The 13960-nt window shown below is 36.5% G+C and overlaps 1 protein-coding gene across 1 annotated transcript in view; it reads left to right on the forward strand.

The window, feature by feature from the left end:
• UBN2 (ubinuclein 2) overlaps nucleotides 1–13960 on the forward strand; it is a 46727-nt gene that overhangs the window by 14608 nt on the left and 18159 nt on the right. Inside the window, exons 4-10 of the mRNA XM_054271762.1 lie at nucleotides 4480–4617; nucleotides 5843–5955; nucleotides 6976–7474; nucleotides 10759–10829; nucleotides 11539–11668; nucleotides 13006–13124; nucleotides 13757–13870. Coding sequence (XP_054127737.1) covers nucleotides 4480–4617; nucleotides 5843–5955; nucleotides 6976–7474; nucleotides 10759–10829; nucleotides 11539–11668; nucleotides 13006–13124; nucleotides 13757–13870 — 1184 coding nt within the window. The remainder of the gene's footprint in view (nucleotides 1–4479; nucleotides 4618–5842; nucleotides 5956–6975; nucleotides 7475–10758; nucleotides 10830–11538; nucleotides 11669–13005; nucleotides 13125–13756; nucleotides 13871–13960) is intronic.

Consider the following 13960-nt stretch of genomic DNA (forward strand, 5'->3'; position numbering starts at 1 on the left):
TGCGGTGTCACCTTCAATAACGCGCCATGCGCGCTTCCCGCGTGTCTTCAGGGGACACCTGCCAGCTAGCCCCCAACATATCCTGTGCCTTCCAGTGAGTACAAGGACAAGCTTCAACATGGAGATTCTTTGCTTTTTATCCTCCTCACCCCAAAATACATCTAGGTATAAAGGGGAGTATCAAACCAATAGATACAGATGCAAGAACTAAGCAGGTACAAGAACCAAAATGGCTAGAGGAGCAAAGGTAGTTGAATTTGCAGAACACATCTGGTGTTTGTTGAAGCAGTAATAATGCTTTTGTGTTCCTTCTGCAAAAAGGCATACCCTTCTTTAGAAAGGAATAAGAATAAACTGAATGAACTGAAAATTCAGCACCTGCATAGGTTCTTGAAATCACCTGAGACTTGTATCTGGCCTGTGTAGAACCACTCTTTAAATTTGTAGGAGAAGGAAATTATATGGTTGTAGCAGCATCCTGTATTTTGCTAGACTTAATTTTTTGAAGAGCACAAAATCAATTTTCAAAGTAATCTGAGCTACTAGAGGGGTAGAACATAGCCTAGGATCAGCTACTTATGTAGATGAATTTGTTTAAGCAGTACAATGAACCTAAGTGTTTCCCAAAAAATACACAAACAATATGATTACTAATGTTATACAAAGGGAGGTTTATAACATGCCAGAATAACAGATCTTTGATAAGAGCATTTGTCTTAAGTGTCATATATGGAAAATCTGCTCTTTGTGTTAAATGAGGGGAAAAGGAAAGTATAAGTTCTTTTCTGTAGAACCTTCTGGTAGTTCTGTAACATTAAACCTGGAGAGATTAAGTAATATGTTATATAATTATTTAACACTGAACTAGATTTTCATTGTGGGTCAGGTCAGAGCTCAAGCTCTGAAAGAATTGAGTTGCACAGATCAAAGTGGTCACATGGCTGGTCATACATTTTGTAACTTTGGCTGAGATGTGTTCAAGGTGAGAAGAATGTAATCTCTGAAGTGAAGGTCACTTAAGCTAATAGCATAGCTCTGATGGCTGGTGGAAAGGTATAAAGGTGTTGGTTGAGATGGGAACAAAACAGGAGAGTAGGTGTGTATTGGTACTTCTCTCAAGGTGCTCAGGTAGGCTGATGGATTATGATATCTTGACTACTAAACTAGGATACTCCAATGAGACTACCCTGGGCTAGATATTATATCTTCCATAATCTCTTATGCTTTTTTCTTTTGTGCCAGCTGTCCTTTTCCCCAGAGTTAAAAGAAAAACAAACCAACCTGCCAATTTACCTGTGCATTTTGGAAGAGAAACCTTCTTTATCACAGGAAAGCTCTTTGTGCTTGCTTTTTGATGTCTCCTTGGATTAGCAAAGCAATGCATTACTTCCCCTTAACCTTGTTCAAGATTTCTTTGTAGGTTCTATTATACTGTAGTTTTTGGAAAGATACTTATGTAGTTTTTTGAAAACTCAGCCTTAAAGGATGCTAAAGCCAAAGAGTGCATTTCAGTTCTTTGCATCTTGAAGAAGCATAGAGATCAATCAACTCTGTATTTTTGAAGTATCTGAAGTGTGTAGTGAAGTGTGGAGACGTTTAGTCCATCTCACTGGAGGAGCTGTATTGTACATCAATAACTTGGCCTTTATTTAGTGGGCAACTGATGATCAGTATCAATGAAACAGTTCCTTCCACCCCAAGCTGGTTAGACCTACCTCAAAAATAAACTAAGCAAGGTCCAGAAATTATCCCTGCTTATCTTTTAGCTAATTATTACCTATTGTACAACAAATAATAACAAGCTACATTTGTTAAACCATTTGGACATGTTTCCACCAAATCTCATTTCCAAGACTTAGTACAGAAGTGTTTAAAAACTTTTTTACATGTGTACTTTTGGAAGTTATTGTCTGGAAGGGAGGTGAATGAGGAGAAGGATCACAGTAGAATATCTGAGGATTGTGGTCAAAATATCTGGACTCAAGAGTAGACAATTTAATATAAGATACTGCTGTGGGTCTGGATTTCAGAACTAAATTGGTATAATCCATAAAAATTCACTGTTCTTGGTATAGTGATGAAGTTGAAACCAATTAACTTATTTTTTATAAAACTAAATTATTTTTCATACCAAAACATTTAACTAGATTAATAGCACTAAAAGCATAGGAATGTAGCTCAAGGGCAATAGTTTAAAATAACTTACATATGAACCTGCTTTTTAGATGGTCAGACAGTTATCAGTCTTAATTTTATCTGCAGGATGATTCCATAATCAGTTGTAGGACAAACCCGTGCTCACAGGAGTCAGTCAAGTCCTGTCTCTGTAGGTCTGAGATTTTTTGATTCTCACCCTTGAAATGTGTAAGGAAGAGCAGAACACTGTAAAGGGCTTTAAACTTATTTTTGTTCATAAGATAAATTGTGTGATTTCAACAGAAAAACTAGTTTAAAGCAAAGGTCTTGAAAACAGTAAGATTTAGAATTTTCAAGAGCCATGTTCCCTTTAACTGAGAGTTCTGGAAGCACTTGAAAATGAAGCTTAATCTCTGTTACTAATACCTTATGCAAACATACTCATTTTCTGTTTAGTTAGGGCACTAGAAAATAGTAAGCTTAGCTCAGAGGGGGGTGTACAATAGCTACACTTGGTCTGCAGGCTCCTATGTCTAAAATACAGCATTGAGTTAAAAGTTATACCTTGTTCAGTAGGTTCAGGGTAAAAACAGATTTTGGTTAAAGAAAAATAGTCTTAGTCGAAGGTTAAGAGGACCTGAATATCAGAAGGGTCTTTGAAGGTCTGATTAAATTCATAGTACTCAACAGAAGCTGCTGAAACAGCTGCTTAGTTATACATCCACATTGTGCTGATCTTACTTGCCTGTTGACTATTATGGAATACGTTCACTCTGTATATTAAATGAATTCTGCCTTTCTTGTTGCCTTGTTCCAGTGGATCTGTGCCACACAGCATGTTGATCATCCAGATAATTTGCTGTGATTCATGTGATTCATGATTCCTCATTTGTGAATTCTCTTTAATCCTTACTTGTGTGTTACCCAGGCTTTCCTGTACTGCTCTGTATCTCAGTCTTTACTGTGTTGGCTTTTGCTTCCTATGATAATGGTCCCAGCTTTGACTGTGTGCTTTTTCCTTCTAACCTGGCAACCACTGTGTTCTTCAGTTTTGATCTTTTTCTGCCCCACCCTTGCTAATTCAGTTCACACCCTCTCAGCTCAAATGGGAAATGTCTGCTGTGTCTGTTAAACAGTGTGGATAATAATTGCTTTTCTCTGCTTTTATTTGCTGTGCACTTAATGAAGCTGATTCTGAGAGCTGTGGAAAAAGCATGAATTTTCTCTGAAATTCCTACACAACCTCCACTCTCAAGTTTTCTCTGCATGGTTCTCCTGGTCTTTTAAGATGAATGACAAGTCCACTATTAAGCCACTTCACTTTCATTTTGTTCCATTAATAGATTCTCTCACTTTCTTGTGCTAGCTTTTCAGATCATCTTAGGGTACTTGATAAGTGCTGTCACCACTTTTCCTATTTTGTCTTTCTGTACTGCTCGTTAAGTTCTGTGTTCCAGGAAGATAAAAGGTGATGAGTCAGGGAAGTTTCTAACTACTTAATCAGATTAAATCCCTGGGTAGGACTCCAGTTCAGGCTCTTTTTCCAGCTTCCTTGTTAAAGTACATATTTACTGTTATACTTTCCTGGATAACTCTTCTTCCTGTCTAAAAGTCTTTGGTAGCCTAGTCTTCAGTTCTTAAACCATTTTATTTTCAGTATATTTTACATGGCATGGAGGTTGCTGGTTGCATGTAATAATAGAATTAATATTGTCATCCACTATACTGATTATTGATCACTTTTTCTATGTCTTTGGATTTTTGTATTTTTTAGATTCCGCTTTATGGTTCTAACTTGGAAATTTCTTCATAAATACTAAATACTTTTCAAAATAAACTATTGATAGTTTGAAACATTAAAATTGTCTGAACAAAGTGAGAATGTTTGCCTTCAAATTAAAAAAGTCCTGGCATTGTGATAGTTGTTTAAGAGGCAATGTTGTATTAAACATCTAAAATTGAAAATAAGGTAACAGTTACTGTGGTGAAGTTTGTTATGTCTGGGATAGCATTTTTAACAAAATAAGATTTTGGAGAACTTTTAAAAAGAATTAGGGTTTTGAGCAGGGCACTGTGGTGAGCTGCCTTGAGAAAGCAGCAGTTTTAATGCTGTAATGCTGCCTTTTTGTTAAGAAAAGAGCATTGTGTTGAAAGGACACTCTGTTCTATTAATGTTCTCTGCTTCAACCAGTTAATTTTCTATAAAATTGCTCTCCTGTTTCTATTCTAGCAAGCTGTGCTGTGAATTGGTATATATATTTTTATGTATAGGGACTGGTGAATGAAATACATGTTTAGTTTATTAAGAAATGCTGATAAATTCATCTTCCTTTTCCTGCCCAGTATGATGAATTGGTTCCTGCATCCCTGACAACCAAATATGGAGGGTTTTATATCAACACTGGTACACTGCAGTTTCGCCAGGCATCTGAATCAGAGGATGAAGACTTTGCAGAAGACAAAAAGCATAGGCCACCTAAAGTGAGTGATTTTAATTAAGGCCTTTTTACAGAAATAAAAGCTAGGTGGACATTGGAAGTATTTGATATACTTAGAATGGCTCAGATGAAGAGTCCAAAAGCAGAATGATGCGTGGTACTGCTTTTTATTGCATTTTGTTTTGTGGCTCATATATTAGCATTCAGTAACTAACTCAGGATGTCCACAGGCTATTCAGTCTTGTAAGACTAAGCATCTTTTTAGGCAGCCTGACAAGTTGTGTCCACCCATCTTGAACTGACAGATTATTCTGTAATTTTGTAAGCATTTTATTATACAAGATGAGACTTTAAATTCATCACTACTCTTCTTAATTTTTGCACAAAGTTTGCATGATATGAAATTGTTCCTAATATTGAGAATTGTAAACCAAATTTAAACATATTTACCAATAAACCATATTTTAAACCAAAATACCTGTTAAAATAAATTCAGTTAATAAGAATAGCTATATTAAAATTATATACACAAATCTTTCCGAACAGCATGCTGTTCTATAAACTTTGACAAGTTACAGTCAATGCAAACATAATTGCAATTTGACATTTACAAGTTGAATGCTATTTCTGAGAACTTAGTGCTTGCTGGTGTCTTTTTCTGCTCTATAGCACTTAATTTTAAGGTACTGACTCTCACTGTGATGCAGATAATGTTCTTTCTAGCAGCCTGTACGATGATATGTTTTTGATTTGTGACTAAAACAGTGTTGATGACTACACCAGAAGTTTGCCTGTTGCTGGCTGATGCTTGCACAGTCTGAAGGCTTTGTTTCCCTGCCCTGCACCCTCAGATAATCTAAGGATGGGCAAGGGAAGGGAGACAGATGGTCTGTATTGACCAGCAAAGATATTTCATAGTGGTCAGCTTCATGGTCAGCAGTGGAACTCTGGTAGCAGAAGAAGGTGCTGGAATTCCATCTTCCAAGGTAGCCATTGGCCATACTGGCTGGGCAGCACTCTGCATTTACCTTAGTGTATTTATATTACTGAAAACTCTAAATTTCATAACTGTTTAGAAAGGATTTATGATTAACACTTGTCAGTAACTGAAACTGTTGCTAGGAATCTGTGGTACCATTTGCTTTTACACACATTAATATGTTTTTCCTGGCTCTGAATTGGAAAGTGTAAAGAAAACTTAATGTTTCTTGCTGTAGAAGTCCTTTAGGGTGGGAGAACCATTGTCCTTTATTTGATCTCTTTTCTAGATAGCAAAGTTGAAAGAAAGTGAAGATCGTGGAGTGAAGAAACGCAAGCGAAAAGATGAAGGGACAGAGAAGGAGAAGAAGCCTCGGAAAATGAAAGTTCCTAAGCAGTTGGGGTGGGTTTATTTTTCTTCATTAGAACCCTTCAATTATATTTGAGGTTTGGCTTTGAGGCTGTGTGCCATAGCAAGATCATTACAGCTCTTTTGAATATTGTACTTTTAAACTGTAATTAATAGCTTATAGATTTTGTTCCAGAATTTGTGTGGGGTTTTTATATTACTCAGTCCTACAGGCTAAATTTTTTCCCCTGAGACTTTGCACCAGGGATAAGGAAAGACAAATCACAGAAAATAAATTTTGAGTATTATGAATAGCATAAAGTGTCATTGTCCTACCCAGCATCTAAGCTAGCACTAGGAATTGCATCTTCTATTGAAAAATAATGTTTTTCTTATCTCTTTGTTTCTCATCTGTAAAGCTGTAAATACAGGTTAATTATTCTTCTATGTATTTCTTACTGACTTTGTGCTTTCCTCAGTTCTGAGGCCAGCATAGAAAGATTGAGGTGGTGGGGCTAGATTAGGTGACAGCTAGAAAGCTATTGCTGAGTGGATGGAGGCTGTCTTACTGTGAATATTCTCATTGAATATTGAAAATTTATTGACTTAATTTTTCATCAAGGTGAAAAATTGGTGGAATGTTCTCAGTTTAAAAAAATATAGATTTTGAGCCTGCATTTAAAAATTTTTAGCAATGAAAGGAATTTTTTTAACATACATGCTGTACAGGCAACCTGCCACCATTCAGCAGTATTGAGAGGCAAATTTAAGTATTTTAGTACTGTAAATCTGCTGTGAGTTTTAACACTTGTGCCAACTTCTCCTTAATTAAATTGAGAAGTCAAAATGAAGTAACCTTTGCCTTAATGTATATAAAATGTAACAGATCAGTTAGAGAACATGTAATCACATGACCTAAGGTTTATGGTAATTGATAAAATGTTCTGAAGATGGAAGCAGGAAGTACTTCTTCCCCCCGATAAATTTTAATTGTACTAAACTTTGAGTTGTCTTGTTAAAGGTTACTGAGGCCTCAGAAGTCACATGCTAATGAAAGATTTCTTTCCTCTACAGAGTAATGGCCTTAAATTCACACAAGTCTGAGAAGAAGAAAAAGAAATTGTATAAAGACTCACTCTCTCTGGCTGCCATGATCCGTAAATTTCAAAAGGAGAAGGAAGCCATGAGGAAGAAGGAACCTAGTCCAAAACCTCCAGTGACTGTTGCAACCTCTACCCCTAGTAAAATTCCTTCTTCCTCTCTCAGTGCAGGAAATGATATCTCTGACTTGAATCTTAGGATCAATGATCCTGTCCTCTCCATTTTTGGTAGCACAAATGAACCTGAGCTCCTGCAAGAAACTGAAAGTGCCCTGGAGATGTTGGGGGACATTGACTTTGACAAGTTGCTCGATGGCACTTCTGATGGCAGCCCGGTCTCTGAGCTGTCAGGAGAGAATGGAAATGTCTCTCAGGCAACCTACACCTCTCAGGTCATGACACCCAAGCAGGTGCCTGCCCTCCCTGAAGGTCTGCCTGTGCTACTTGAAAAGCGCATTGGAGACCTTCGAACAGTAAGTATGAATTCGCTGGTAGTGGATTGCATTCAAGAATCTGAGAGAACAAGGAAGAACAATTAGGACCTTGAGTGTCATCCTTGAATTGCTGGCTGAAACTTTAGAAATGAAGAACTGATGTTAATGGCAATCTTGAAGGTTGTGTTTATACTCAGATGAAAACAGGCAGAGATGATGCAGGTCAATTGTTTTAGCAGTGTTTGTTTCACATTGGAAACTGGGTTTTCTAAATCTTTTATGTACAATAACTTGTAATTCTCATTTATTTATGGGGTTTTCTCCATAATGGAAATACCAGTGTTATTTTAACTTGAATTATTATTTGATAAAATGGAATGAATGGGTGTTTTCTTACATTGGAGGAGGTTACCTGAAATATGACTGCAGCTTACAAATCCATGTATTTTGGATCCAGATTTTTTGGCTTTAACTTGCCAGTTAAAAAAAAAAAAAACAACCCGAAAACAAAAAAAAAAACCAACTCAAGTAAAAAAAGCCACCAAAACCAGAAACCACCACCCAACTACAAAAAAAAAACCAACCAACCACAAAACTGAACTTTTTCTTCTGGGAGGTTAGAATGAAATCTGAAGTTCTCAAAAATGGGATGAAAGATGTTAAATTAACAAGTTAAAAATATTCCAGTAAGTTATTGAAAGGGATCAGAAATATTAAGGTATTACATACTCCTTGTTTCAGTTATGGATGTTGTCCTAAGTTGAGAATAAATTTGTTGCTTGTTCAGATTATTATATTGAAGCTTTTCCTTACTTAGAATAAAGTGCAGCTTTTCCTTACTTAGAATAAAGTGCAGCTTTTCTTTACTCATAGTTGACTGCTTTTTCAAAACATACTTCCTTTTTTGGACAAAAAATAATTTAAACAATTCCAGAGTTTGCTTTGCTCTTACCTCTATAGAAATGTCTTCTAGTTTTCTTATTTATTTTTAAACATACCAAGCTAAATACAGCCAAGGAATTAATATTTACTGAAGTGAAGGAGCTTCTGTCTACCTCTCAGTATGCAGGTTAATTTTGCTATGAATCAACAAAAAGCTTCTAGCAAAAGTGCAGAAATGGATTAGGCCAAAATTCAGGAAGTGTTAGTGACCTACCCCAAGTTAATTCATGTTGCTTCTCTGTATTACAATTTCAAACCAGTTGGGAGGCATTTTTAATTCAGTGGCTGTTAGAAAACATAACTCCTGATAGAACCATAAAATGGTTTGGGTTGGAAGGGCCCTTTAAGATCATCCACTCCAATCCCCCTGCTGTGAGCAGGGACACCTTCCTCTAGACCAGCTGGGAACTCTTCCATTTTTGACAATGTGTTCTGAAAGATTCCTGGCAAAGCAGAGGAAGTTTAAGTTTATACTTGGGGAGCAGCTAGACTGTATGTTGACTTAAAGATTGCAACTTCCATGCCTCCTGTAAATTGCAATCAGACATCTAAAAAGCACTAAAAATGAAAGTCTTGTCAAATATTTGCCAGACTCTTGAAGCTTTAGATCTCTTTAGCACAAAGAAAAGTTTACAAAGCTGTAGGAAGAAGCCTACGGTCCAAGGATGCAGTACAATATATCAAAATTTAAAAAAATAATAAGATTGGAAAGCCACTCTCTAAAGGCAATAAAAACTTCCTGACCTCCTTTGGTAGATTCATGTGTTATAGTTCCCTGAGTGGGTTATTCTGTACTACCCTGACAAAAGGCAATATTGTATACAGGCAGGAAAGTAAATAAAAGAGGTTTTTCCTCTATTTTTAAGGTCACTGTCAAGATAAGCACTCTGGAAATAAAACCCAACCGTAGTTAGTAATAGTGATGAAGTTTTGAATGTGCTGGTGTTGCTGTCCTTAAAAGCCTGCAGTGCTGTCCAGCATAATAGTATAATGCTGGAATTGCCTTTCAAGGTCTACCTGGGACTAAAATGTCAAAGCTTTTTCCTTCTGCGTTATATAAACCAGATGATGACTCTAATCCTTGTGTTAATTAAGCGTAAAGGTCCCGGATTTAAGACTTTCTGAATTGTCTTTTTGGTACCCTATCACTTGAAGGCATCAGTAACCTTTCTAATTTTTTTAGCAGGACAAATGCTTCAGTGTTCTTAAACAGATAGTCCCATCCCCTCAGCCGCTGTATTTATGGTAGAAAGCAATCAGTGAAATGCAGTCCTTGCAGGAACTTAAGCTCCAGTATCAGTGTTCATGACTGAAGTGATGAACCACTCAGACAATGGGCTACCTTACACCTTTGAATGTCACACTCTTTTCCTGTGCAGTTCACACAGGAAGAGAGGTAGAGTTCACAATTTTTGGAAAACACTTTTCTTTCAAATTTAAATGGGTCAGTTAAAGATAGCAAGAACAGTAAGTATTAGTGATAAATTAATTTAATCATGTTAACACTTGGACTTACTTGAAGTGTTTAGCTACATTGTTGCAAGTCAGTACTCTGTGGATGTTTTTAAGGGCTCTTTTTTCTCAACTTCTGAATTTCTGCAGAGTAGATATACACTAGAGAAAGGTTTTTACTGATTTTTGTAAAATGGTAAAGGGAATTGGCTTTGTCCTATAAGCTGTCATTCCTTGTGGAGAAAAAAAATGGATCTAGGTGATAAGAACAAAGATAAAGGGATTCTGCATGGGAATTGCTGGAGATCAGTAAAAACTTCTGATAAAAAGGACAAAAATACCAGACAAAATACTAAAGATACAGTCTAAGGATGGCAAGAATGCTGGACAGCAGCAGAAAAGAGGGATGAGGTATTCCTCTAGCATATATAATCCTGTTGTACAAATTGCAGTGAAGGTTTGCGAGAGCTCTAAGCTGGAAAGATGCAACTGGGTGAGGCACATAACAGGTAGAAAAAGATGGAATAGAAATGTGTTAATGCTCTTGCCTTCTTGATCTGTCAAACAATGCTTCTCTTTTTAAAACAGAGATAGTAGAATGTTGGTGGTGTTGATGGTGATAAAGCATCTACAATTTTCTTAATGGTTATTCAAAAGATGAATGTGTTAACATCAGTGGTCCAGGCAGATCCTAAACAGAATGATTGTCTGCCCTAGAGCAAGGTGTGTATATTTGTATATAACAGTAACAATCCTCAGTTTTTTCTAAACAGCTGAGAATAGCTTGGTTTTCGTTATTTTTTTCCAAGTAACGTTTTCTGGGAAACAAGAATATGATGTGGCTGTAAAAGTAAAGATACAAAGATTGTTGGTTCAAAATACTCTGTGAACTTGAATGCTTTTTTTTCTTTTTTTTTTTGTATTTTTAGGCTGCCAAGATGTTTGATGAAGAAGGCAGGAAGAAGTTTTTCACACAAGACATGAATAATATTCTTCTGGAGTAAGTGCTTATCTGTAGAACCTTTCCTTTTTGGAAAGGGGGTGAAAGGAAAAGTACAGAAGAGGAAGTATTATTGAGGTTGTTCCAACAAATCCCTTAAAAGTCAATGAAGGTAGATCAGTCTAAGCTAGTTATTAGCTAAAGAGACTTATGTATGTGTACAATTCCTGTCATGCCTGTGTGTCTTTATCCAGTGTAAAATGTTTTGTAGTGCCCTGGTCCTTGACTTCATGTGTAAAATTCAACAAAATTGCCTTTATTTACTCCTGTCTCCCAATTTTGTTACTCAAAGGACCTTCACCTTTCATGAGGGCAAGCACCAGATTTTTTTTCTCTGTAATCTTCAATTAAGGGTTTAATACAGAAAGTTCTGTGTTCATAATCTATGAAACAAAAGTAATCTCTAGAAGACTATCACAAAGTCTCTCAATTTTGATTCACAGTGGTGGGTGTAAACTAAATTTGAATTATTTGATTTTTTTAATGTTTTTGAATGTTCAACATTGCTGGACAATTACATATGTGAATGGTTTCTTGCCATTGATTAGGACTTCTTCCTTTTACAAAAAAGCTTATCTGAAAATATCTCAAGCCGCTATTTTTAATATGCATAGCTAGAATATGCTATGCTTCCAAAGCTTCCTTAGGTTTTTGTTCAGAAGTCATCTTTACCTTGGAGTGTGTCTGACTGACTCCTGTTGTTTGTCAGCATTGAGCTGCAGCTGCAGGAGGTGAATCCTGCCATCCGCAATGGAGTCTACTCACACCTGGAGGCTTTCGTGCCGTGCAATAAGGACACGCTGATAAAGCGCCTGAAGAAGTTACACCTCAATGTCCAGGTAAGGATGGGGAGAGCAGCTCCAGTAGGAGGCAATTATATGACAGTCAGTTCTCCTTGCTGCAGCAGAGTAGAGCAGTAGCCACACAGCCTCAAATCAAGAAAAATGTTTTGGGTCAGTTGCTAGATAAGTTGAAAAGCTTCTTTCCATATACATGATATTGTCACTAGGTTGGGAACAAATATTTTAAGTATTTCAGCGTCTTTAGTTGAGAAGGAAGTGCTTTCATCTTGAAAGCTGGATGCAGGCTATTAAGGAGTGTTTCTGCTGTCATCACTAAGTATTACTGTAGTCTTAGGGTACATATCAAAGCAGCAGAATTAGAAAGCCACAGTAATAATGGTTGTGATAGGCTAAAAATACGTACTTTTGTTTTCACTTTTGTGTCAAGAAAAAAGAAAGGCCATATGGATAATAGATGACCCTGCCTGTATTATTTGTTCAATTTTCCTTTTGTGGCTAGGTCTTACAAATACTTTGTATGCCATTTTCAGTTACTTTTCTTTTGAAGATTATTTTCCTGTGGAACAGAAAAGTTATCTGTGGTCTGAAGTACCCTGACCGGATTCTTTAGATAAAATCCAGGACTAAATCTTCCAGAGGATCTGAAAATGAATGCAGAGATCTCAGTGCTTGCTAACAAGGCAAACAGATTCAAATGCTATTATTTATAAGCAGATAAACATAAAAGAATATTCTGGTTCTTTTCAATAAGAAATTAAAATTAATAATGTGAAGTCAGAAGATGTAGAAAGTGAATTTAAAACATATAGGGAAGTGTATAGTGTATTACCTTAATGTTTGAAATTCTTAATATTTGGAGACCATTCTAAATACATAGCCCTTTCAGGCACATAAATTGCATGTCCTAACAATCTACCACTTGGATAATATAATACATATTCATATTTTATTCATTACCTAGGATGTTTTTATACCACAGTTTTTGGAGACCTGATTAATAGGCTATTTATTTGCAAATGCTGAGATATTGATTGGTCAGTTTATTTCACTTTTTCCTCCTTAAGTTTTTTTCCCTTCCCTATTTTAATTTAAAAGCATTATTTAAAGAGATAATGCCATAATGTTTTGGGATGTTCATGGCACGTATATTTGTGACTGTCTTTTGTTGTGTCTCATCTCAAGACTTACATGCATTTATATAATGCTGTTGCACCTATCAGGATTCAAGTGCCATGTAGAAGTATGTCTGTTGTGGTCCATAAATAGTGCTGGGAATGTTACCTTGGGAGTGATCCAGAAATTTTCATGAGACTGTCTGAAATGCTCTTTATTTTACATCTAATAGGATTATTTTGGTACTCCTCTTTTCACAGGATGACCGCTTGAGAGAGCCATTGCAGAAGCTGAAGCTAGCTGTCAGTAACGTCATGCCTGAACAGTTATGCAAGTATCAGGAGGACTGTCAGGCCCGCAGTCAAGCCAAGAATGCCAAGTAGGTTATTCTGGAGGCCTATTTAGAACCCAGCTGGAAGTTTGTATCCATGTTGTTTACTTCCTTAGTTCAGAAAATCACTCAGCTCCAGTTTAGGGGTGTCTTTCTTTAATTGTGCAAATTACTTAATTTTGTGTGTTATTGTCTGATGTCAGAGAGAAATTCCATTAACTGAGCGAGATAGGTCTTGATAGAAAAAATAGTCTGAAGGATTACTGGTTGATTACCTAACATGGTGGATTAATGGAGGAGGATGGTGTGTTGGGGTTATTGATGTATTTTGTCCTTGTTCATGGTAATTGTTTCAATCATAATTAAGTAATTTTAGACTTGGAAAGGTGTTCATAGTTTGGTAAGTACCCTGCCAGTTCCCAGTAGAGGCATTGCTTAAGCTTATAGGAACATCATTGAAAGCATCTGTAGAGTGTGTCCTTTTCATTTCTCTGAGAATGAGAAAGCAGTGGGGGAGAGGGAGATTAAACTGTTTATCCTACAAGGAAGTGTAGCAAAAATCTGAAAATAGATCCTCTGTAGGTTGTTTTTCCCCCCAACACCTAGAATGACACTCCTTTTTAATGAAATATTTTGTTTGTGTAGTATAGTTCTAAATAAAATAATTGTTCCAACTGTAGGTTGCAAGCAGAAGATGAACGAGAGAAAAATGGATCAGAGGAAGATGATGATGAGAAACCTGGAAAGAGGGTTGTTGGACCCAGAAAGAAGTTTCACTGGGATGACACAGTGAGGTAAGACCAAGAATTTTCACTGACTTTATAAAGGGATCTCCAAGAGGATTTTATTGCATGATACTGTTGCATAAATAATTTTCCCAGAAT

This window comes from Melozone crissalis, unplaced genomic scaffold, assembly GCF_028551555.1.
Source record: "Melozone crissalis strain CALT ecotype California unplaced genomic scaffold, PUWL_Pcris_2 ptg000004l_1, whole genome shotgun sequence".
Lineage (NCBI taxonomy): Eukaryota > Metazoa > Chordata > Aves > Passeriformes > Passerellidae > Melozone > Melozone crissalis.